The sequence below is a fragment of the Primulina tabacum genome, chromosome 15 (assembly GCF_025594145.1).
Source record: "Primulina tabacum isolate GXHZ01 chromosome 15, ASM2559414v2, whole genome shotgun sequence".
Classification (NCBI taxonomy): Eukaryota; Viridiplantae; Streptophyta; class Magnoliopsida; order Lamiales; family Gesneriaceae; genus Primulina; species Primulina tabacum.
The window spans coordinates 23,692,297-23,718,527 of NC_134564.1; the positions used below are offsets into that span (position 1 = coordinate 23,692,297).

Consider the following 26,231-nt stretch of genomic DNA (forward strand, 5'->3'; position numbering starts at 1 on the left):
GAGGCGGTATATGAGAGGTTCAGGAGGATGGACCCAAAGGAGTTCTCAGGGACTACTGGCCCGATGATAGCTGAGGGATGGATTAAGTCCATCGAGGTAATTTTCGCTTTCATGGAGCTGCAGGATGTAGACAGGGTCAGGTGTACCACTTTCCTGTTGACAAGAGACGCCAGACTATGGTAGGAAAGCGCGTCTGTGTCAGTGAATTTACAGACCCTGACGTGGGATGGTTTCAAAGAAGTTTTCTACTCCAAGTACTTCATTGAGGAAGTATGCTCCCGATTAACTAGGGAGTTTATGACGTTGCGACAAGGAGACATTAGTGTAGCCGAATTCGTGAGGAAGTTTGAGAGGGAATGTCACTTCGTGCCCCTAATTGCAAATGATGTTCGAGAGAAGCTGAGGCATTTTATTGATGGTTTTCGACCGATCTTGCGCCGTGATGTTAGAGTTGCTGGTTCCACCACCATGTTGTTGTCGTGTCGAGAGCCTTGGCGGCAGAACATTATCAGAGAGACATTGAGAACGACAGGCAGGGCAAGAGGCCTTATCAGGCACCTCAGCAGTAGCAGAAGTTTAAGAGGCCTTGCAAGGACAGCAGTGGAAGAGGCTGTTGCAGGGACCGCCAAAAGGCAAGGGTCCTATTCCGCAAAAGAAGGCTCCTCAGAGGCCTGGTGAGTACCCAATGTGTCCTAAGTGCAACTGCCATCATGCCGGACACTTTTTTTGGGGATTGGGCAAATGCTTCAAGTGTGGAGCCAGTGTTCATATGCTGAAGGACTGCTCGCAGTGGAGGCAGCCAACCTAGGGGAGAGTGTTCGCCATCCAGGCAGAGGAGGTGAACCTAGACACGACCATGTTGATTGGTAACTTATTTAATTCAGCACCATATTATTTTTGTCATGCATGTTTCCGAATTTGATTTGGGATTATTAGTGTGCTGTTTCGTATTTTTGGTGACTTGGGATAGAATTTTCCAATTATGTATGAAGTTAAGATTTGTATTTGGGATATAAGTTTTTGTGCATTATGCTAAAGTCTCTCAGGAAATATCTTCATAAAGAGAGTCGCCACGAAGGCCTTGATAGATTCCGGGGCCACTCACTTTTTTATCTCGGAGACGTTTGCTAATCATTTGGATGTCAGGACTCGACGTGAACTACTCAGTGACAATCCCATCAGGGGAAGAGTTATCAGCTACTAGCGTGATCAGAGATATTGATCTTGAACTGCAGAGCCACCTATTGTATGTCGATCTTATTGTGTTGTCGATGCCAGAGTTTGACATTATCTTGGGAATGGACTGGTTAATGAATAACAAAGTTCTTATTGACTTTCAGAAAAGACCAGTGTTGGTAAGACCATTGGGCATTGAGCAAATTCTTTTTGAGCCAGACAGATGGAGGAGTTTCCCTCGAATGATCTCTTGCATGCAGGCACGAAAACTTATTCATAGGGGGTGTCAGGCATTCTTGGCCAGTATTACTTTCGCACCTGACATGGCCACTCCATCAATATCCGATGTGCCAGTAGTCCAAGATTTTCCTGACGTTTTTCTTGATGATGTAACAGGCCTTCCACCAGAGAGAGAGGTGGATTTTTCCATTTACCTTGTGTCAGGCATCGTGCCAATCTCTAAGGCACCAGAGAGATAGGTGAATTTTTCCATTTACCCTGTGTTAGAGCTCAAACAGCAAATTCAGGAGCTCCTAGAAAAAGAATTCATCCGCCCTAGTTTCTCACAATGGGGCGCACCAGTGCTCTTTGTAAAGGAAAGATGGGAGCATGAGGTTGTGTATCAATTACCGAGAACTGAACAAGGTAACGTCAAGAAAAAATACCCACGGATAAGGATTGAGGACTTATTCGATCACTTGCAGGGAGCTACATTGATCTCTAAGATAGATATATGATCTGGGTATCATCAACTGAAGATAAAAAATGCAGACGTTCATAAGACAGCCTTCAAAACTAGATATGAGCACTACGAGTTCTTTGTAATTCCATTTGGACAGACGAATTCCCGAGACATTTTTATGGACATGATGAATCGAGTATTTTAGCCCAACCTAGATCAGTTTGTCATAGTGTTCATCGACGACATTCTTATCTCCTGAAAGAGCCATGAGGAGCACAGTCAGCATTTGGGTACAGTTTTGTAGGTCTTGCAGAGTCACAAGTTGTTTGAAAAATTCAGTAAATTTGAATTCTGGTTGGAGAAAGTAGCATTTTTGGGTCATATAATATCTAGCATTGGCATTTGCCCGATGAAGAGGGATATCTTGCGCTTTATAGCAGGGAGTAAGAAGATGTATAAGGATCTTCAGTCTCTTTATTGGTGGCCAGGGATGAAGAGGGATATTTTGCGCTTCGTCTCAGAGTGTTTGACATGTCAGCCGGTTAAGGCAGAGCACCAGAGACCTGCATGGAAGCTGAGACCACTCCCTATTCTCGGGTGGAAATGGGAGAACATTACCATGAATTTCGTAACAGGGCTTCCGAGGACAACTGGAGGATATAATGTCATTTGGGTGATAGTCGATCGGCTCACTAAATCAGCACACTTTTTACCGATCTAGAAGACTTTCATCATGACTCAGAACGCAGAGCTGTACATCAGAGATATAGTCAGACTGCATGGGATTCTGGTGTCCATCGTGTCAGACAAGGATCCAAGATTCACGTCTGCGTTCTGGAAGAGTCTGCATCAGGCATTGGGTACTAAGCTGCTATTCAGTATTTTCTTCCATCCTCATACCGATGGATAGTCAGAGAGGGTGATTCAAACATTGGAGGATATGCTCAGAGCGTGTGTGATCGACTTTCAGGGCAGTTGGGAGCCGAAGTTACCTCTTGTGGAGTTCACGTACAATAATCGTTATTAGGCATTGATCGATATAGCTCCATATGAGGCATTATATGGGAGGAAGTACAAGTCTCTAGTGTATTGAGACGTGGTAGGAGAGAGGGCAGAGTTAGGGCCGGATATTTTAAGTCAGACTGCAGAGTTAGTGGTCAAGATCCGAGACAGGATGAAGACCGCTCAGAGCTGACATAAGAGATACGCAGATTCCTAGGCTTGGCAGGCTACTACAAGAAATGGGTTGAGCCGAGGAATGCGTCAGAGATCCGCAATTTTCTAGGCTTGGCAGGCTACTACAGGAAATTTATTCAGGGGTTTCCTCGATTGTAGTGTCACACACTTCATTGACTAAGAAGAATGCTAAATTCGTTTGAAGTGATGAGTGTCAGAAGAGCTTTGATATTTTGAAGCAAGCTCTAATCACAGCGCCAGTTTTAGCCATGCCATCAGGGCAAAGCAATTTCGTGTTGTACACCGATGCATCTAAGCTCATGTTAGGCGCAGTTTTGATGCAGCATGATCGGTTTATAGCTTATGCCTCCAGATAGTTGAAAGTGCATGAAAAGAATTACGCGACTCATGATCTCGAGTTAGCTGTCGTTGTCTTTGTGTTGAAGATTTGGAGACATTATTTGTACGGCGAGAAATGCCAGATATTCACGGATCACAAGAGTCTCAAGTATTTCTTCATGCAGAAAGAACTTAACATGAGACAAAGACGGTGTTTGAAGTTATTAAAAACTAAGATTGTGAAATTAGCTACCATCCAGGGAAAGCAAATGTTGTGGCAAATGCTTTGAGGAGGAAAGTAGCAGTCGTAGCATAGCTATCGGCGAAGAGATCTCTTCAGTCAGAGATTCAGAGATTTGGCCTGGAAGTTTATCCTAAGGGCATAGCTCCTAAGTTGTCTAGTTCTGACAGTCCAGTCTTCTTTGCTAGACCGAATCCATAGATGTCAGCCTTCGGATGAGCTGTTACAGAAATGGAGACTGAAGGATGATGCAAAGGGCAGTGTACTCTATACAGTGTCTGATGATATTGTGAAGTATAGAGGAATGATGTGGGTGCCTAGTGTTGATTCGATCATAGAGAATATCTTGTCAGAGGCACATACATCTCCGTATTCCATCTATCCAAGAGGTACCAAGTTGTACAAGGATTTTAAAATACTGTATTGGTGGCCAGGTATGAAGCGGGACATCTGCCGATTTGTATCTTAATGTCTCACTTGTCAGCTAGTGAAAGCAGAGCATCAGAAGCCAGCAGGAATGCTTAAGCCGCTCCCTTTCCCCTAGTTGAAATGGGAGAATATCACCATGGATTTCGTTGTCGGTTTGCCGAGGTCAGTCAAAGGATTCAATGCCATTTGGGTTATAGTGGATCGACTTACTAAATCGACACATTTCTTAACGTTGAAGACTATTTTATCCATGACTCAGTATGCAGAGCTCTATATCAGGGACATAGTATGATTGCACGGGATCCCAGCTTCTATTGTGTCCGACAGGGACCCGAGATTTACATCGTCCTTTTGGAAGAGTTTACAAGCAGCTATGGGGACGAAGTTGCTATTCAGTACTGTATTCCACCCTCAAACAGATGGCCAGTCTAAGTGTGTGATTCAGATATTGGAAGATCTGTTGCGAGCTTGTGTGATCGATTTCCCTGGGAATTGGGAATCAAAACTACCTCTAATGGAGTTTACCTACAACAACAGTTTTCAATTATATATAGGTATGGCTCCTTACAAAGCACTGTATGGAAGGAAGTGTAGATCTGCGATTCATTGAGATGAAGTTGGTGAGAAATCAGAACTTGGTCCAGATATCGTTCAGTAGACTGCAGATGTGGTGGTCAAAATCCGTGACAGGATGAAGATCACCCAGAGTCGTCAAAAGAGTTAAGCTGACAAGAGAATGTGAGATCTCGAATTTTCCGTAGGAGATCACGTATTCGTGGAGATAGAACCTATGAAGGGTGTTATGAGGTTTGGGAAGAGAGGAAAACTGAGTTCGAGATTTATTGGGTCATTGGAAATTCTTGACAGAGTTGGGACACTTGCTTATCGTGTAGCCCTACCGCCGAATCTGGCCTGAGCACACAATGTATTCTACGTATCGATGCTAAGGAAGTATATAAAAAATCATTCGCATGTCTTGAGTTTTGAGCCATTGTAGTTGGCTCCAGATCTGTCGTATGAGGAAAGACATGTCCAAATCCTAGACAGATAGGAGCGGAGACTTTGGAACAAAGTGACCAAGTTGGTCAAATTCCGGTGGCTGAATCAATCAATGGAGGAGTCCACTTGGGAGGCCGAGGCAGATATGACGAATCGCTACCCGGAACTGTCTGGTAAGATTTAATTTCGAAGACAAAATTTATTTAAGTGGGGGAGGAACTGTAGAGTCCAAAATCAGTACACGTAAAACTCATGCATTTATTTAAATTGCTAAATTATTTATCTAATTTTAAAATGATTTTAGCAATGCACAATTAATTATTTGTATTATTTTAAATTATTATATGTTTATTAGATACACGTTAAAATATTTTCTTGAGTTTTATGTTTCAGATGAATATTCGATGCGGGATCGAGGAAAAGAGATCGACGAGATTTAGGCGATTTGCCAAATGTGGTATTTTATTTCAAGTCAAGAATTTGATATTTAAATGATTTATGAAGTTTTTAGCATTTTTAAAAGCCCAATTTATTTATTTGGTGATTTTAAGATTTTAAAACTTTTAAAGATTTAACAAGTGTACATTCTATTTTAAATTAAGATATTTTAAAATAGTTAGTAGGGGGTTGGTATTTTAATTAGCTTGCTAATTATTTAATTAAGCAATTTTCCACCTAATTAAAAATAAAACTCACGCACACACACACTTAAACGCACGTGCACACACACACACACACATTTCTTGTGTTTCATTTAAGTTTTTTTTAGAGTAAAAATTAGGGTTCTAAGAGTAAACAGCAGCAGCCTCCTTCCTCTTCGATTTTCCAGCAATCCCTCGTCCATTTTTCCTCAAACAAACGTGCCACAAGTCTTCCCGGATCGGCCCCGCATCTCGTCGCTTCATTATTCGTCGTATCTTGAGTTTTAAAGATCAAAGGCATTTATATTCTTTCGTTTTTGCATCGATCTTGTCATATTATATATTTTGATATTTATTGTGTACAAACAAATTCATGTATGTTACACAAAATTTGAGCAAAAATGGTTGGATCGATTTTGAAACGATTTTTAGATCTTAAAAACGATTTTTCCGTCATTTCGATTACTGTGCATTTTTGGTTCATTTTCTGGAAAATATTTCAACTTACAAAACGTAGTGCTTTTTGATACCTTCGATTTGACAGTAATTTCGTAATTTTTAGACAAGAAACGAGTGAGTTATGATCATTTTTGTTGGACTGCTCAAACTGCAATGATATGAAAATGTGTTCTTGATGTGTTCTTGAGAAATGTTTGTTGTAGGCTTCGTTGGGAATCGCCGGTTGATCACTGCATGTCTAGATGGGTCGCGTGGGATGTTTGGACGATTTTTGGTGTTTTGTTTCGTGTCGATAGGCACTTGGTTGCATTAAAAATCGTAGGAAGCATTTTGATGTCAAAAATTCTTTTTTATGGGTTGTGTTGCATGGCATGTTGTGCGTCGTTGTTTTAGGGTGTTTTTGTGAGTTTGAGTCATTGCCATAGCGTCCTAGGATGGGTCTCGAGGTGTTGGTTCGAGTCGATTGGGTGTGGCATAGTGTTTGCATCAAGATTGTTCATTTGAGGTCAAGTTTGCGTAGAGTTAGCACCGCAGCACTCTATGGGGAGCGCCGTAGCGCCCGGCTCTCGCAAGCCTAGCGCATCGGCGCTGCCCTTGTGGCGCCGCAGCACTAGGGCTAGGCGCTAGGTAGCGCCGTAGCGCAGCAATGCTCAGCGCCTAGGCGCTTGTCTATGAATTTTAAACCACTATTTTAAGTTCATGTCTTTCATGTTTTGGTAAATGTGCACACTTCATATAGAGATTGTTTCCAGGTTTGACGTCATGGTTTAGTACGATGATTAAACGAGGCCGAGTCCTGAGTGATTTAGAACGACATAAGTCAATTGTTATTTCGAGGGTGAGCACGACTATTACGTCTAAGTTATGAAAAATTAAGAGCTTGAAATTTAGTAAGTATGTGCAGCAGTAGCCCAAGCAAGATCCAACTAACCCCTCAACGCTATGTAAGTATGTTCGACGTGCAAAGAAAATTTTTATGTTTTTTGAGGTATGCCAAATGTCTTGTGACCAAATATGAACGGGTTTGGAAGCCGGTGAACTTGGCCGGGGACCTCTCCACCCCGTTAAAGCATGACCGGGTTTAGATCAAGATTGAAAATCGGTAAAGCATGACCGGGGATCAATCCACCCGGTAAAGCATGATCGGGGATCTCATGTATGTGGTAGTGGACATCCCTGCTAGCCCAGTACTGTGGTTTAGTCTGATCAGACGCATTTATATATGGGTCACTTGCTTTGAAACATATCTCTACGCAAAATGATGATGATTATGTATGTTCACGTAAGTATGATGCAAGTACGTTTATGAAAATGTTTAGGAAAAGTTTTACGATATGATAGCACGTTTATGTCTATGTAAGTACGTTCAAGTTTAACTATGTACGTTCCACTTTAAAATGCATGTGGTTTTATTACGTATTATTTGTTATTCTCAGTTTATACATGTTGAGTCTTTAGACTCACTAGACTTGATCGATGCAAGTGAGGACGAGTTTGAGGAGGCGAGAGGTGGGGACTAGTGAGTCGGCTCGGACTGCGCGGAGGCTAAACCCGAGGACCACCTATGTTTTCAAGAATTTTCAAGCATGTTAATTTAGTTACTCTGATTTTATGAAACTATTTCACGATTTTTAAACAAGTACCTTTTTGGCAAACTTTGTTTGTAATCGTTTTTATTTCAAATATTTTATACGAGCAGTTTCTTTTTATCGTAATGCAAAAGATTATTATTTATTTAAGAAAAATTTTATTTTTCCGCAAAATTTAAGTAGTTCAAAATATGGTACGTCACACCAGCCCGCGACCCTGCCCCTTCCCGTATAGCCGCGCGCACAAGCCCTTGTTTTCCCTAGGGTTTGCGTGTGAGTCACCCTTATCGAGCCAACCCTCCAGCCTGCCTAGGACTCTTCTTAACCCTCCAGCCACAGTCCCACAGGGTCTGATCCCAACCTGGGGCGTTGCCTCCCCTTGGCCGATCCCACCATGAGCCAAAAACTCATGAAACCCTAGCCTCTAACCATCAGCCATGCACGGCTCCCTTCCGCCCTTGTCTAGCCCTCGTGTCGTGCCTAAACGAACTCTTTCCATCCCTTGAACATCTTATGTTGGCAACATGTTCCTTAGAATTCATAGTGTTCACAAACGAGTCGCGATATCATTGAAACTTTAAAAAAAAATCATCAAAACATTAAGCGATTTGTTTTCAAATATTTTTTTGTGCTGGAATACGTAAAACATGCTTATTATGATTTGAATCGTGCATCAAAAGTGTTTAGAAGCGTGCCTTTTCGTTTTAAAATGCTCGAATATGCGATCATTGGTGTGGATTGAGAAGGGAGACGAACGGGCGACGAACCTCTGAATTCTCTCTCCCAAAATCTTCGAAATTTTGTGTGTGTGCGTGTGATGTGAATGTCGGCTGCTATGGAGTCGAAATAACCTAGGATTTCTATTTAATATTTTCGAAATTTACATGTATAATGGGTTAGGGTTTAGGCTTTTGTTTAGGAATAATTGGGCCCTTCAATCATAGTTAAATTAAGCACAATAATACCTATTTAATTGTAAAATAAAAGTTTACAAAATTTGTTTTCAAAAATAATAAATTTTTGGGCCTTTAAAAGTCCTTCGTTTTACCAAAACCGCTTCCCGAATAAAATCGTGTTCGTCTCGTAAAATAATTTGGAATCTACTATTTTTAGAATAATTTAATCATATTAATAAGACTTGAAAACATTTATTGAAAAAAATATTTTATCTTGGTCGTTCCAGGTCTCCTTTTCCCAGCATATTATCGAATATTCGGATAAAATTTTCAATTCTCATGAAATAATGCAATCAAATCATTTAATCATGCAATTAGACCTTCAATCATATAATATACATTAAGCAAGCATTTAAAATTAATTAAAAAAACAATTAATCAATTTAAATCATTTGCATGCATGTGGTTTACGTGAGTTAACTTTTTGGACGTTACACAAATAGATCATGTAATTTATACTCTGTTCAAATCGTTAGATTCCCTCATGACCATGGTTTTAACATCCCACACCATAGGAAGACCACGCACAACTTTCAGGCCAATCTCTTTATTTGAGTGCATTCTTCCAAGTGCATTATGTTCATTCACTATACTGCTGACTCTTTTGTCAAAGTCATTCATTGATTCTCCAGCTATCATTTTTGTGTCGTCAAACTTCTGAACCACAACAGAAAACTTATTTTACTTTGTTTGCTCATTTCTTTCACGTAGTTGAATCAGCATTTCGACTTATTTAACTGATTTACATATTTTGTGTAACGCCCCGAAAATTTTAAGGTCCACGCAAACCACGTGCATGCGATTATTAAATTCTTTTGTATTTTAATTATATGTTTTAATTGTATTAATTAATTATGTTGTGCATATTTGCATGTTTAAAATTATATTTTTCTACATTGTTACATTAAAAGGTATTTTTAAAGGTTATTCGAGTTGCGATCGAGGAACGGAGACCGATGGCTGAAAAATAGAAAATAATTTTAATTATTTAAATTAAGGTTGATGTTTTTTAGTATTTTTGTGAAATTAAGGGTTTTGAGGTGATTTTATACGCCGGGGCGTAAATTTTATCGGTGTTGGTTTTTCAACTAAAATACGAACTTTTTGGCAACCCGGCTAATAAATTCAAAACTTGATTAAAGAAAAACTTTGTTATTATTTTATTTAATCCTAATTAAAACTAATGTGCTTAAATTTTATGGCTTAATAGGCCTAAAGCCTACTTAGTAATTAAATTAGTATTTAATGTGTTAAAAAGATCCCAAAACCCTACACTCTAGACACAACACCACGGCCACACCTTTTCAAAATTCAGAAACTCTTTCAAGCACACCACACACACACCTCACGGCTGCCCACTTACTTTTTGGAGGGGTATTTCGAAGGTTCTAGCATCAAACCAAGCCATCGTCGCGTCCCGTTCTTCGTCGTCAACGCATATTCGAGCGTATACTACACAAAAGCACGCCATACATCTCCTTTTCTCATCCATCATATCATATTAATGCTTTGATTATAGGATGCATGAAGAACATGTCTTATTTTTCCAGAATTTTCGAAATATAATGCTTATAGGTTTCGAATTCATGATTTATGTTGCACAAAAATTGTACAAGCATGTTAGGGGGCTGCCATGATGTCAAGTTAAGTCTAAACAAAGGTTTTATGTGATTTAGAAACACACACGATCCACCAAAAGCTATAGAAGCAAAACAGGAAGAACCGAAACCTGCTGTCATGGGGGAAAGTGATCGGGCTGCTTGTTGTAGGGTGAGGCAGGGTCTTGGCTGGGGCCAGGGCTCATCCAAGGGCTGTCATGGGTCAGGGCTAGAGTCCTAGCCAAGCTAGGACTCGAGATATGGGCTGGGGAAGGAGTCCTAGCCATGCTAGGACTCCCACCCGTGAATCGCGCAGCATGTGTGCGCTAGAGGGCAGGCGTCCAGGGGCGTGGGGGTTTGGCTCGTGGGTCACGGGCTTGGTTAGGGTGTCTCAATAGGGTCCTAAGAAGGTACACTAGAGGTTGGCTCGGGTGCTGGGGCGTTGGCTAGGTCCCTAGGTGTGCAAAACTTAGAACCCATGCAAGGTAGGGTTCTCGGCCAGCATGGGGTCTCATGGGAGGGCTTCGTTTTATGGTTTGGTTTGGTTTCTTGGTAAACTTAGGGTCCAGTAGGCTAATTTATGATGTTGGACAAGTTTTGGACCAACATGGCTAGGGGGATAACTCGTGAAAATCGGAAGTTGGCTCTTGGTCGAAGTTTAGGTGTCAAAATAGGGTATTTAAAAGAAGAAAAATTGGAAAACGGCTCACGGGGGTCGAGTCGTGGTCCATAAGGGCTCAAACAATATAAAAAGACTAAATTTAGAATTTAGGAATTTTATATTAAAGTTTGGGATTTTTCGGGATTAAAACACCGTAAAAACAATTAATTAAAGATAAATGAAAAAGTCTAAGTTTTAAGCCAAATAAAATTATGGAAAAATTCACATAAGCTTAAATAATTATTGGGACATGTTAGAGTCATGAAATCAAGAAAAAAGTCGAAAACGTAAAATGGCGAGTCCAGGGGTAAAACGGTCTTTTTACACCTAAAAATTAGTAAAGGTCATGGCAGTGCCATAAATGCTGTTTTTATGGAATTATGATTATTTTTAAATGTATATGAAATGTTCATGATTAAATTATTATTTATTTAAATGTCCATGAATTTTTATGATTTAAGGAAGACATTTAAAAGACATGTTGCATGCTTGGTTTCAAAAACAAAACGTAATGCTATTCATGATTTTTATAAAGTGATGAGAATGTAAATGTTGAAGGATGTGAAGTGATTGTGACTAATTCGTTAATGTTGGCGACGTCGTGAGGGTTATGGTCCCAGTGGGAGCCCGACGATCGTGTTTCCATCATTGCGAATATGTGGTAACGGTTTTGTGGTAACGGAAGAATGGGAATATCGTGAGGGGAAAAAGGCCCCAGAGGGAGCCTATTTATGGGAAAAGGCCCCAGATGGAGCCCCGACGATCGTATTTCTATTCGAATCATGATAGGCCATGGCCCAGTTGACCGGTGAGAATGTTGCTGTTGTCCCCCGCCGCCCAGTACTGTGGTTTTATGTAGATGGATCCATCGACCCTCATGAGCATGATCAGGAAAGTCACAATTAACGATCTGAATTCAACAAAAGAAAAGAGGAAAAGAAAAGGAAAATGTTCATGATCATGTTAAAGGTTTTATGTCATGTCATGTCATGTCGAGGAAAAAGGAAAAAGTTAAGGTTTATGATTGCATGTCATGAAAAGGTATTTTATGAAAATGTTTATGTTTAAAGCTTTATGCATCATGAAAATGCTTACGAAAATGTTTATGTTTATGCATCTTCATGAAAACGATATTTTAAGTACAAGTATTTTTCACCGTTATATGTTGACTGTATTACGTATTACTCGTTATAAAGATTATGGTGTGTTGAGTCTTTAGACTCACTAGGTGTGATGGATGCAGGTTATCATGATAATGCTAATGGAGGTCTTGATGGTTGATCCGACTGGACTGAAGGTGCACATGACCCGAGGACCGACGCTAGTTTCCGCATAATGTTATGATTTATGTTAAAAGATTTTATGACTTTTATCATGATTATGAGTGGTTTTTGAGAGGTTATAGTATGGGCTATACTTTTCAAATGTTATTTTAGATTTAGAAAAATGTTAGTTGGTTGTTTATTTTAAAATGATGTCAAAAATATTTTATGAGATTTTATGGTTCGGCCGAATGCTATGTGAGGTTTTTTAAAAAAAAAATTCTAGTACTTTAAAGCAATAAAAAGGGCAGGACGTTTCAGTTGATATCAGAGCAATGGTTCGGTAAAGGGTTGTGCCACCATCAGCGCCGGGAAGATCAGTCGTCAAGCCTCAAGTTGTAAGTTTTACATGCTTTATATGATTTTATGATGTTACCTGCATAACTGTATAAATTACATGTTTATGTCAAATGTTTAATTGCTTTATGATGATAAATGTTTTATATGCATTAGAATTTTATACGTGATACGATATGAAATGAAAAATTATTTGATTTCAACGCATGTTGGTTTGGTGGTGGAATTGGACGATGTTGATTTTTGGGTTTGAGTATTGACGTTCTACTTTTTGGGCTATAAGTTAATCGTGAATATTATGAATGTTTTATGGGACACGTAGATTTTCTAAGAAAATATTTATGATTCATGGTTACTAGTCGAATTAAATTTTGGGGAACTAGACTTAAGTAATAATGATTCGAGGATTTGAAACGACTTTGGGAGTAAGAAAATGTATAAATTGAGATTTTAAGTTTTGATGAAATGTAATATTGGTTATAGGAATTGACTTTTGGGTAAATAATCTTGAATTATCAAAATTTATGTTATGGGAAACTCGTAGAAGAGAATTACGAATACCAAGGACTTATGGGTTAATCGTAGGATTTTCGAAATTAAGGATCAATTAAAATAATTTTTGAGGAAAGTAAGAATTTATTTTTGCAATTGCTTAGGAATTTGGGGACTAGTTTAGTAATAAGCGATAATTTGATGGTTTAATTGGTAGAAATTTTTGATGATTTGGGCTCGTAAGAATATTTTGAACCTTGGGATATCTTGGATATAGCGGTATAAGAAATGTTAATCATGAGTTTTTAAGGATGAATCGATATTAGGCATGAAAAATCTAAGCGTTAGCAAATGTATTTGGGATTTTAAGATTGAAATATGATAAGTTGATGAACATTTTTGGTATAAAATAAGGAAAATAATATATGATAAGTATGGTCATCCATATTTTTATATTGGAAATTTTAACAAAAGTTGAAATTCAATGTTATAATATTATAGCATCAAGTAATTATGGGTCATTTTAAGTTGTCATTTGCAAATAAGGATTTAGAAGGAAAATTTATTTGGGATCAAGCAGACGTAAGGACCTTCTAGAATTTAAGTTTGATCAGAGTAAGCGTAGCGGAAGCATGGATTTTTGGGATACTAGAATTAAGTCTAAACTTTGGGGTTATTAAGGATAAACGAATTTCGAGGACGAAATTCAATTTAAGGGGGGAAGATTGTAACGCCCCGAAAATTTTAAGGTCCACGCAAACCACGTGCATGCGATTATTAAATTCTTTTGTATTTTAATTATATGTTTTAATTGCATTAATTAATTATGTTGTGCATATTTGCATGTTTAAAATTATATTTTTCTACATGGTTGCATTAAAAGGTATTTTTAAAGGTTATTCGAGTTGCGATCGAGTAACGGAGACCGATGGCTGAAAAATAGAAAATAATTTTAATTATTTAAATTAAGGTTGATGTTTTTTAGTATTTTTGTGAAATTAAGGGTTTTGAGGTGATTTTATACGCCGGGGCGTAAATTTTATCGGTGTTGGTTTTTCAACTAAAATACGAACCTTTTGGCAACCCGGCTAATAAATTCACAACTTAATTAAAGAAAAACTTTGTTATTATTTTATTTAATCCTAATTAAAACTAATGGGCTTAAATTTTATGGCTTAATAGGACTAAAGCCTACTTAGTAATTAAATTAGTATTTAATGTGTTAAAAAGATCCCAAAACCCTACACTCTAGACACAACACACGGCCACACCTTTTCAAAATTCAGAAACTCTTTCAAGCACACCACACACACACCTCACGGCTGCCCACTTCTTTTTGGAGGGGTTTTTCGAAGGTTCTAGCATCAAACCAAGCCATCGTCGCGTCCCGTTCTTCGTCGTCAACGCATATTCGAGCGTATACTACGCAAAGGCACGCCATACATCTCCTTTTCTCATCCATCATATCATATTAATGCTTTGATTATAGGATGCATGAAGAACATGTCTTATTTTTCCAGAATTTTCGAAATATAATGCTTATAGGTTTCGAATTCATGATTTATGTTGCACAAAAATTGTACAAGCATGTTAGGGGGCTGCCATGATGTCAAGTTAAGTCTAAACAAAGGTTTTATGTGATTTAGAAACACACACGATCCACCAAAAGCTATAGAAGCAAAACAAGAAGAACCGAAACCTGCTGTCATGGGGGAAAGTGATCGGGCTGCTTGTTGTAGGGTGAGGCAGGGTCTTGGCTGGGGCCAGGGCTCGTCCAAGGGCTGTCATGGGTCAGGGCTAGAGTCCTAGCCAAGCTAAGACTCGAGATATGGGCTGGGGAAGGAGTCCTAGCCATGCTAGGACTCCCACCCGTGAATCGCGCAGCATGTGTGCGCTAGAGGGCAGGCGTCCAGGGGCGTGGGGGCTCGGCTCCTGGGTCACGGTCTTGGTTAGGGTGTCTCAATAGGGTCCTAAGAAGGTACACTAGAGGTTGGCTCGGGTGCTGGGGCGTTGGCTAGGTCCCTAGGTGTGCAAAACTTAGAACCCATGCAAGGTAGGGTTCTCAGCCAGCATGGGGTCTCATGGGAGGGCTTCGTTTTATGGTTTGGTTTGGTTTGGTTTCTTGGTAAACTTAGGGTCCAGTAGGCTAATTTATGATGTTGGGCAAGTTTTGGACCAACATGGCTAGGGGATAACTCGTGAAAATCGGAAGTTGGATCTTGGTCGAAGTTTAGGTGTCAAAATAGGGTATTTAAAAGAAGAAAAATTGGAAAACGGCTCACGGGGGTCGAGTCGTGGTCCATAAGGGCTCAAACAATATAAAAAGACTAAATTTAGAATTTAGGAATTTTATATTAAAGTTTGGGATTTTTCGGGATTAAAACACCGTCAAAACAATTAATTAAAGATAAATGAAAAAGTCTAAGTTTTAAGCCAAATAAAATTATGGAAAAATTCACATAAGCTTAAATAATTATTGGGACATGTTAGAGTCATGAAATCAAGAAAAAAGTCGAAAACGTAAAATGGCGAGTCCAGGGGTAAAACGGTCTTTTTACACTTAAAAATTAGTAAAGGTCATGGCAGTGCCCTAAATACTGTTTTTATGGAATTATGATTATTTTTAAATGTATATGAAATGTTCATGATTAAATTATTATTTATTTAAATGTCCATGAATTTTTATGATTTAAGGAAGACATTTAAAAGACATGTTGCATGCTTGGTTTCAAAAACAAAACGTAATGCTATTCATGATTTTTCTAAAGTGATGAGAATGTAAATGTTGAAGGATGTGAAGTGATTGTGACTAATTCGTTAATGTTGGCGACGTCGTGAGGGTTATGGTCCCAGTGGGAGCCCGACGATCGTGTTTCCATCATTGCGAATATGTGGTAACGGTTTTGTGGTAACGGAAGAATGGGAATATCGTGAGGGGAAAAGGCCCCAGAGGGAGCCTATTTATGGGAAAAGGCCCCAGATGGAGCCCCGACGATCGTATTTCTATTCGAATCATGATAGGCCATGGCCCAGTTGACCGGTGAGAATGTTGCTGTTGTCCCCCGCCGCCCAGTACTGTGGTTTTATGTAGATGGATCCATCGACCCTCATGAGCATGATCAGGAAAGTCACAATTAACGATCTGAATTCAACAAAAGAAAAGAGGAAAAGAAAAGGAAAATGTTCATGATCATGTTAAAGGTTTTATGTCATGTCATGTCATGTCGAGGAAAAAGGAAAAAGTTAAGGTTTATGATTGCATGTCATGAAAAGGTATTTTATGAAAATGTTTATGTTTAAAGCTTTATGCATCATGAAAATGTTTACGAAAATGTTTATGTTTATGCATCTTCATGAAAACGATATTTTAAGTACAAGTATTTTTCACCGTTATATGTTGACTGTATTACGTATTACTCGTTATAAAGATTATGATGTGTTGAGTCTTTAGACTCACTAGGTGTGATGGATGCAGGTTATCATGATAATGCTAATGGAGGTCTTGATGGTTTATCCGACTGGACTGAAGGTGCACATGACCCGAGGACCGACGCTAGTTTCCGCATATATGTTATGATTTATGTTAAAAGATTTTATGACTTTTATCATGATTATGAGTGGTTTTTGAGATGTTATAGTATGGGCTATACTTTTCAAATGTTATTTTAAATTTAGAAAAATGTTAGTTGGTTGTTTATTTTAAAATGATGTCAAAAATATTTTATGAGATTTTATGGTTCGGTCGAATGCTATGTGAGGGTTTTAAAAAAAAAAATTTCTAGTACTTTAAAATGATGTCATATAACTTTTTAAAACTTTATGAAATTTCATGTTGAATATCGCTAGATTTTTCTAGAGTACTTAAAAGTTTATATCCAAATATCTCTAAAATTTTAAACTCTACAAAAACTATTAAAAGGGTCATAAACTGAATAAAAATGTATTTAAATTATGGAAATATTCGAGGGAAAAAAACGAAGCTAAATCATACGTTAGGTTTTTTATTTGAGAACCATACTCCAAAACCCCAACCAAATATGTTTGGCTGTTATCGAATATGTGGCGATCTTGCATCCCCCAATAATAATAAATTGTGCTATAAATTTAATGGAAAATAAGATAAAGAAAACAGAGGAGAGAATTTAAATGAGAGAATAAATTATTTTTATTTCAGCTAAATACCCTTATAAAAAAGTATAATATATCACAATAATTATCAATAAGTGTAATCTTACATTTGAGTATTGGAGAAGACATGGGGACTTGATTCTTGCCTCTTTAAAGTTTTGACAACAAAATCCAGTGAGAAAAAAACATGAGCCAAGAAAAAAGAGTACAATTATAAAACAATGATGTTCTCCCTTACGATAGATAAATGTGTTTCAAATCTTATAGGACAAATCCGTTGAGACAAAAAGTAATGAAGGAAAAAAAGTACGGCTTTCTTTTGTACTAGTTAAATTCCTTGCAATATTTGTATTTTTTTGGAGAAATATTGAGCTAAAAATTTGGATTTGTATCTTACGATATTTGTATTTTTTTTTTTTTTGTTACAAAACTTATTCGTATAGTAATGAGATTACATTTTTAGATGTTCAAACTACGAGTTAAATACTCAATAAAATAATAATGTCTAGTCTTAACCTTCATATCGAAGGACGTATATATAACACAATTTTTCTTCTGTAAATAACACGGTATTAAATATCCAAGCCATACATACGTATCTGTTGGGTGTTGGACAACAAAATATGAAAACAACTCTCAAAGACTAATTTTATAAAAATATGAAAGAACTTCGGGCTATTGAAGAGTTTCTAGCCATATGAATTTTGCTATAATATCAAATTAAAAACTATATTTCTCAAAGTTCTTGCGCACGATAAATTTATATTTCAACAAAGGCAAAAACTTGTGTTAGACGGTCTCACGAGTCGTATTTTGTGAGACGAATCTCTTATTTGGGTCATCCATGAAAAAGTATCACTTTTCATGCTAAGAATATTACTTTTTATTGTGAATATCGGTAAGATTTACCTGTCTCACACAGTAAAAATTTGTGAGATGATTTCTTCTTCAACAAAATGCCAAATTTCCATGCAACAAGTATTTACAGAGCACTAGTTTCCGTGCAAGTCCAAAAAATAAGTAATTGGATCACACTGATGTTTGGTACAAAAGTCCGTTTTAACAATTGCTTTTCAGTGAAGTCGTTTTCATAATCTCACTATCTTATTTCTTTCAAATTTTCATAAAAATTTTAAAATATTAGAAGAAGTCTAAAAAACTACCTAACAAACTAACCAAAATTTAAACTCGTGATTTTTTTTAGTTTTGAGGTTAAAACTTGACATAAATTATCAAATGTGACGGTATCACGTATCTTTATCCGTAGATGAGTCAACTCGATCTGCTCATATTCACAATATTAAGTAATATTTTGGGTATAAAAAATAATAAATTTCTATCGATGACCCTAATAAGATATCTGTATTACAGAATTGACTCGTGAAACCGTCTTACAAAATTTTTTGATGAAAAAAATATTGTATATTTATGTAAAATAATACGTATACTTGTGGTATATATAATATGTTTGTAAGGACGTACCAGGTTAAAGCATTTTGCCAAGTTCAACAAATTGGGAGTGTCACACCATGGGCTCATTTCTGCGCAAACGCAATTGCACAATAAACTTTTATAACACTACTATGCATTTGTTTCATTTTACGAAAATAGTTAATTCAAATAACTGTTGAAGTCCATCGTAAATCATTATAAATCTTTTTAAATTTTTTGTTACTCGTATGAGAAAAGATGCACTGCAATCACTTCTTCTTAACGTCGCAATATGACCACTCGATCAACCAGAGCCAAGAATCTTGAGATGGATCCTACTGCTGCTTAAAACACGGAGCCTTGCTGTTCACACAGTCCACCTGCTTTTCTTATTGTCAATCACTTCAACTCAACATCATTTTTGGGAACATAGTTTGCACGTATAATTAGATAATGTGGTTAATCCCATACTGGAAAAAATAGAACACATATATGTCTCGTTTCAAGTCAGAGCGTCCGAACATTTCATACAACACAGGTCGAATTTAATCATATCTTCTAATGTTTTACAAAAACCCAAATGCTCAATTAATATGTAAAATATATTACATTGAAGCTTTCCTTTGTGTGTATCCACAGATAAATAATCTTGAGACATAAAATCATGGTACATTACTTAATATATCGGTATTTTGAACCGTCATCTCTTCTCCAGTTGTTTTCTAACCATCAAAAAATTATTAACCAGAGGCTCCAACTAAGGTACATGATCGACATAGTTGAGACTGTCGACAGAGGAATAGTCAAAGAAAGTAGGGACAACACGTTTTTCAGCATTTGAAAATAATTTAAACACGGGGTTGGCATATTTGACGGAAGACGCGTATAAAACGCGTTTTCACACGGACAAGGGCTCTATAAATAGAGCTCTTCTCTTCATTCAGAAATCATCACTTCTTCGAGTTTTCTCTCATCTTATAGCATTTAAGTGCTTAGTTCTATAATATTTGTGAGGTGTTTGTTCTCCTGTATTAAGAGAGTGTGTGTTCTCTTTGGAAACACAGCGAGTGAGTTGTACACCACAAAATATTATAGTGAAATTCTTTTCATCTTGCCCGTGGTTTTTACCCTAATAATTTTTAGGGGTTTTTCACGTAAATCTCGGTGTCCAGTTTATTCTTTATTTTCAGGTTTATTATCTCAAATTACCGCAAGTGGGACCAACAAGTGGTATCAGAGCCTTAGTTTAAATTTTTTTAAAATTCTGAGTATGCTATGTGGTTGCAGCCTAGACTGATCTTCCATATCAGAAAAATTTTTTTGAGATTTTTTATTAAGGCGGGATTAACTTTGTCCAGTCTACTAAATTGTTGCAAACATAATGGCGGGAAGGTACGAGATAACAAAGTTCAACGGGAGCAATTTTATGCTGTGAAAAATAAAGATACAAGCAATTTTAAGAAAGGAGAATTGTTTGGTGGCTATTGAAGATAGACTGGTGGAAATTACGGACGATGGAAAGTGGAATGAGATGAATGATAATGTTGTTGTCAATTTACACTTGGCTATTGCAGATGAAGTACTGTCAAGTATCTCTGAGATAAAAACAGACAAAGTTATATGGGATACTCTGACAAAGATGTACGAGGTCAAGTCACTACACAGCATGATTTTCTTAAAGAGAAGGCTTTTTACTCTTTGGATGACGGAATTCTCATCGATGACCGACCATATCAACACACTAAATACTCTATTTGCCCAACTCACTTCCATGGGACATAAAATTAGGGAAAATGAACGTGCAGAGCTTCTACTTCAAAGTCTACCAGATTCATATGATCAACTTATCATCAATATAACCAACAATATTCTTATGGGCTTTCTAAGATTCGATGATGTCTTAACTGCGTTTATCGGAGAAGAAAACCGACGCAAGAACAAGGAAGATAGGTTGGTAACTTCGAAGCAGGTAGAGGCTTTGCCGATAATAAGGGGAATATTTATGAACCATGACTCCAGTGGAAGCCAAAGACGAGGTAGATCAAAGTCAAAAAGTAAGAAGAAAAATACATACTGCTTTAAATGTGGCAATAAAGGGCACTTCAAGAAATAGTGTATGAGTATCGAGAAGAGTTCTCAAGAAAATGTGGCCAGTACTTCAGGCAGTGGTGAAATTGAAGGATCGAGTGTGCTAGTGCCTTGGAAGGCATTTCGAACATTATATTCTCAAATGAGCTGCAATAGCTCGTGTTCTAAGAATGTTAACACCGATGAATTAAATCGAGTTTGGTTTAAAATCAAGCTGAAGAAACTCGAAGTAATCCTTCGTTAAGAAGACTGTTATATTAGAAAATATTTTATCTCATGTAAACTGAATAACCGAAAAAGGGTAGATTAGTTTTTGCATTCATCAGTTCAGTTATGGTGACAACTGAACTGACGGATACTCTAACTGATCCACACAGTTTGAAAACATTAGTTAATCAGTTAAATACACAAGATACATTTATGGATGTTCGGAGACTTCAACTGCTCCTATGTCATCCCTTCTACCGCCTCGGGTAGGATCCACTAGAAGACTTTGATTTATACAACACTTTGTACAAACCCACTCAGCTAGGACCTACACTACTGCCTAAACTGAACTCCTAGCTACGACTGAAGGCAGCATCTTCCAGCCAACACTTTTTTAACGTCTATGTGTCAAAGACTACATACACAAGTTTAACGTCTTTGTGCAAGACTGTATTTGAGTGGTTGAGAGTGTTTGTGTGTGAAAACTGAACAAGGATGTTCTCACACACTGAGGGAAATAAGCTTCTAAACTAAGAAGATAACACGTTAAGGTGTCCCTCTGGGCTGATTGCTTCTGAAAGCTGATGTGCAATGTGCGTGCCCTTTCTTTTCTCTCTTGTTTGCGTTGAAGCTTTTTCTCTGTATATCGTTCTTCTTTTTATGTTCTTGTTATTGAGTCTTCACTGATCTTCTCTTTATATAGGCAGGAAAAACTAAACATATAGTGAGGCTCGTTTATTGTATCTGTTGCATCTTGAATTCGTTTCTTGAACTTTATGTCTCGACTTTTCGACTGTCCTTCTGAAACGTTTTGTCTTTAATGCTCTGATGCAACGTCCATTATTGTTCTTTACTGGACAATGGCTTTGTACCTTCACGTACAGCTGGAATCCACTGAAAGAGTTTGTCTTCAACTAAAACTGAAAGATTCTGGCTGATGCTCCAAACTGGTCAGCTGAACTGATCTTCAGTTGGGCTGATGAAATCAGTTGACTCGTCAGTTGAACCAATTTCACTCTCATTTAGTTGAACTGATCAGCTGGGTTTCTTCATCAGTTGAACACTCCTTCGGCTGGCCAGGCTTCTGAGGTTCTCCTGCTGAACCACTTATCAACTGGACAATCAGCTGGACTGCTCAATTGACGTAACAGTTAGACTGATTCAGTTTGTGCGATCAGTTGAGTCTTCAGTTTGCGATGTAAACAGCTCATGACTGATCCTAGCTTCTGCACACTAAGTTATATTATTAGTAACACAAATTAACCAAGTTTTGTTAACATCAAAATCAAGATTGCGAATTTGAAAAGTTCCAAGAGAAATATATTCAGCGAAGCAGCAACAGTTGTAGAAGGCAGACACAAATTTTGTGACACAGTGAAGCAGCAACAGTCCCAACGACTAGCGATGCTTTCATCCATCTATATTCTCAAGACTTCTCCACAGTTTGCGACTTCGAAGTTTGACATACTTTATGGTTTTTCGACCATATTCTCTCAGTCGGACTCCTCTTTTGCCACTAATGCCGATATGATATCTCATTGTATATCGTTTCAAAGTCAGCGTGAGAAGAAATAGGATCTAGATCGGCATAACAAGGCGCTTCTTGAGAATATTGTTGCAGCAACGGCCAGTTGGAGGAGGAGATTCAGAGGCGCCGAGCTAGAATGGTCGCTTTGTCGGATGAAGCGGAGACTTTGGAGGTTGTTCTGTTGGACAATAGGAGAAATTCGCGGGCTATCAGTCAACAGCTTCTTAATCTGAAGGATGTCTATCAACTCTGGACCAGAAAGCTTCAGGAGGCCGAGAACACTCAGCCAGAGTGTCTGGCCAAGTGGGAGCAGCTTCGTGCTATATTTCCGTGAATTTTGTTTTGTTTTGTTTTGTTGATTGGCACGCATTAGCTGAGAATAGTTGTTTACGTTTTATTGTTGGGGTAACTTACTTTGTAGAAACTTTACAGGCGCTTTTCCTATTTTCGATTTGATTCTCTGCTTCTCTGCACCCTCTTTCACTGGTTTTTCTTGTATACATCAATATGTTTGTTTCTAGCAGGTGATCATGGGTTGAAGATTGGCCATGAATTGGCCTCGGTTCTTCAGTGCATTCGATATTCACGCCTTGATGTCTTTCGGATCTTCCTGAACCGCAAGTACCTTTCAACTTTTATGTGCTCTTATGTGCTGCATCCACTCAAGACGATTCCCTCGTCTCTAGCATTTATACATTGCACTTCAGTCGGTCCCCTTTCCCTCATACACGTATATGCATTTGCACTTCAATCGGACCCCTTTCTCGCATACACGTATGTGCATTTGCAGTTCAATCGGACCCCTTTCCTGCATACACATTTACTTGATGTTCTTGCATGTGGTGACTTCGCTTCATATTTGTTGACTGTTGGTTTGATGTTGTGATTGTTGGATGAAAAGGATGTGGGATGAAAATGAGTTGAATTTGATGCTGGAGGTTGGTTGGGGGAGAAGTTTTTGGTTGATTCTTATACTACGCTCCAAATAATCCCACTCATTTGGTTTCTTCCAAAGTCAACTTCTGGGTCCTCTTGGGGTTCGCATAGCGCCCTTGTTCTCTTATGTTCTCCTTTTATTATTGGTTGTTCCGCTTGGTGGGCTCAACTCCCCGCTCGGTGTGTTTAATTCTTGCCATAGTGTAAGTGGCCTAAAGGCCCACTTCATGGGTCAATCACTGCATATGCAAACAAACAATTTATATACTGGTGGTACGGTCTACTTCACCATGGTTTCTCATACCATAAGAACATTAGAAATATCAACCGAATGCATATATAATAAGTGGTCATAAGGCCGACTCCCTAGTGAAACAAAGTACCTTTAAAATAATTAAAGTGGCTTAGTGTCCCACTTTCTTTGATTAATCTTATTGTTGAATCATAAACAACAGATATTTACCTCACTGGCCATAAGGCCTACATCGCATGACATCTTGAAATAAGGAACTAAACATATACAAAAGTGGCCCCGAATGCCAACTCCCCACTTAATATCAGCCTTTCTGTTTGCTTTATTCGTTAGCTTTCTCTATTTTTTTCCTCATATTTGGAAAATACGGCTTGAGATACTTGCCAGTTATGCATCTTTTGTGTGGATGGCCATCTAAACTTAATAGCCAATATGCATTTCCGTCTAACATCTTATGTACTTTGAATTATTCCTCCCAATTGGGAGACTATTTGCCCAGCTCCTTATCCTTTGTTCCTAAAGGCGGTATAGCCATACACACTATTTTCCCATCATGGAAACTTTTCTTGTAAACTCTTTTGTTTTAGATTCTCGCAACTTTTTGTTTCTGTAACAGCAGAGCATTGTACGCCTGGATTCTCAGCTCATCCAATTCTTCTAACTCCATGATCATTGTTTCATTATAATTTTCAAGGGAAAGTTCATTTTGCCTTGCCATTCGCATTGATGGCACCATAATCTCCAATGGAACACTGCATCGTGGCCAAAGGTAAGGGAAAAGGGCTCACTCCAGTGTCAGTCCTCTTGGCCCACAAAGTTTCTGATAATAGCCGGGGCCGATCCCTGGGATTTTCTTCCATCATTTTCTATAAAATCTTTTTAAAACTTTGTTCGATGCTTCAGATTGTCAGTTGGATTGTGGGTAATGAGGGGATGAATTTCTCAATTCGATTTCATAGTCTTCCGCGAATTCTCTCATATCTAAACCCGTGAACATAGTTCCCTGATCCGTGGTTAGGGACTCTGGAATTCCAAATCTATGAATAATATTCTCTTTCACAAAGTCAATGACATCCCCTTGTTCCACTTTCTTCAAAGGCACTGCTTCTACCCATTTGGTGAAAAAATATGTGGCCACAAGGATGAACGAGTGGCTTTTAGATGATGCTGGGTAAATCTTCCCTATTAAGTCCATGGCCCAGCCCCTGAACGGCCATGGTTTGACAACGTTGTGGAGCTCATCCACCGGAATTCTTTGGATGTTCCCGTGTTTCTGACATGGCTGACATCCCTTAGCATATTTGATGCAATCTTTCAAGATGGATGGCCAATAGTAGCCATACCTCTTTATCAGTCATCTCATCTTCACTCCAGATTGATGTGCTCCACGCACTACTTCGTGAACTTGCTTCATGATCTCCAATGCTTCTGGGAAGCCTATGCATCTAAGGAGCAGACCATCTAGACCTTTCCTGTACAAATCTCCCTCCACTAAGACGTAATTAAGAGCTCTCATTTTCAAACCATGTGGAATATCTCTCCCGGTTTATTCTAACACTTGTTTTATGTCCTCACTCCAGTCACCAGCTAAGTTTATATCTAAGTTGAGCGTGTCTACCTGAAATGAGCGTGTCTACCTGAAACCCTCTTTGCTGAATTGAAGGGTGGTTTCTCTTCTGAATCAACACTAGCATGTGTGTTAGCTCTGGAGACATTTTCAGTCCCAAAGCAACATGTGCCAACTCGTCGGCCTCCCAATTTTCTTGTCTTGGGACGTGTACTAACGACACTTCTTCAAAATCATCTAGAAGTTGGGATGCCGCGGTATAGTATTGACCCAATGACAAACTTGTGCATTTGAACTCCCCTGATAGCTGTTTGAGTACCAGCTGAGAATCCCCTTATATTAACAATTCTTTCGCCCCTAAATCTTTCAGAATTTCCAATCCGATGACAAGTGCTTCGTATTCCGCCTAATTGTTGGTGCATGGAAAATCCAAATTAAAAGATCGTGCGGTTTTCACACCTCTTGGAGAGGTGATCACAATACCAGCTCCGGATGCCGTCTCTGTATTTGATCCATCGAACTTCAAATCCCATGGTCAAACTTCCACTCCAAAAACTAGAAACTCTCCAATAAACTCATCAAGCGAAGGATGATCATCTAAAAAATCGGCTATAGCTTGGCCTTTTACTGATTTTTGGGGGTAGTAGGTCAATATAAACTCGGCCAATGCCAAAGACCATTTGCTAATTCTCCCAGAGAGCATGGGTCTATTAAGCATATATTTGATAAAATCGGTTTTAGTCAGCACAAGCACTCTTGATTGAATCAAATAATGTCTTAACTTAGTACATGCGTAATACAGTGTTAAGCATAGCTTCTCAATCACAGAGTATTTTACCTCTACTGGAGTAAGGAATCTACTTAAATAATAGATAGCTTGCTCATTTCCTTCGTGATTATTTTGAACTAGTAGACATCATTAATTCATGAGCAGTAGAGATGCATAATTTAAGGTGCATTCCATACCTGGGAGACATCAGAACAGGCGGGTTAGATAAATATCTCTTGATCAAATCAAAAACTTGTTGATGCGAAT

General features: G+C 38.3%; 1 protein-coding gene across 1 annotated transcript; it reads right to left on the bottom strand.

Moving 5' to 3' along the window:
• Positions 1 to 24,535: 24,535 nt before the first annotated feature.
• On the bottom strand, positions 24,536 to 25,073 carry LOC142525975 (uncharacterized). The gene is made up of 2 exons (XM_075630255.1): positions 24,972 to 25,073; positions 24,536 to 24,919 (listed from the first exon to the last, which is right to left on the bottom strand). The coding sequence occupies exons 1-2, from the start codon at positions 25,071 to 25,073 to the stop codon at positions 24,536 to 24,538; spliced, it is 486 nt and encodes a 161-aa protein (XP_075486370.1).
• Between the last annotated feature and the right edge of the window lie 1,158 nt (positions 25,074 to 26,231).

What these genes read in the sequence shown, in the direction of transcription:
- LOC142525975 (XM_075630255.1), bottom strand. Translation starts at nt 25,073, where the DNA reads ATGCATAGGCTTCCCAGAAGCATTGGAGATCATGAAGCAAGTTCACGA. An exon ending in ATGAGATGACTGATAAAGAG is followed by an intron (nt 24,920 to 24,971) that starts GTATGGCTACTA and finishes AAATATGCTAAG; the next exon opens with GGATGTCAGCCATGTCAGAA.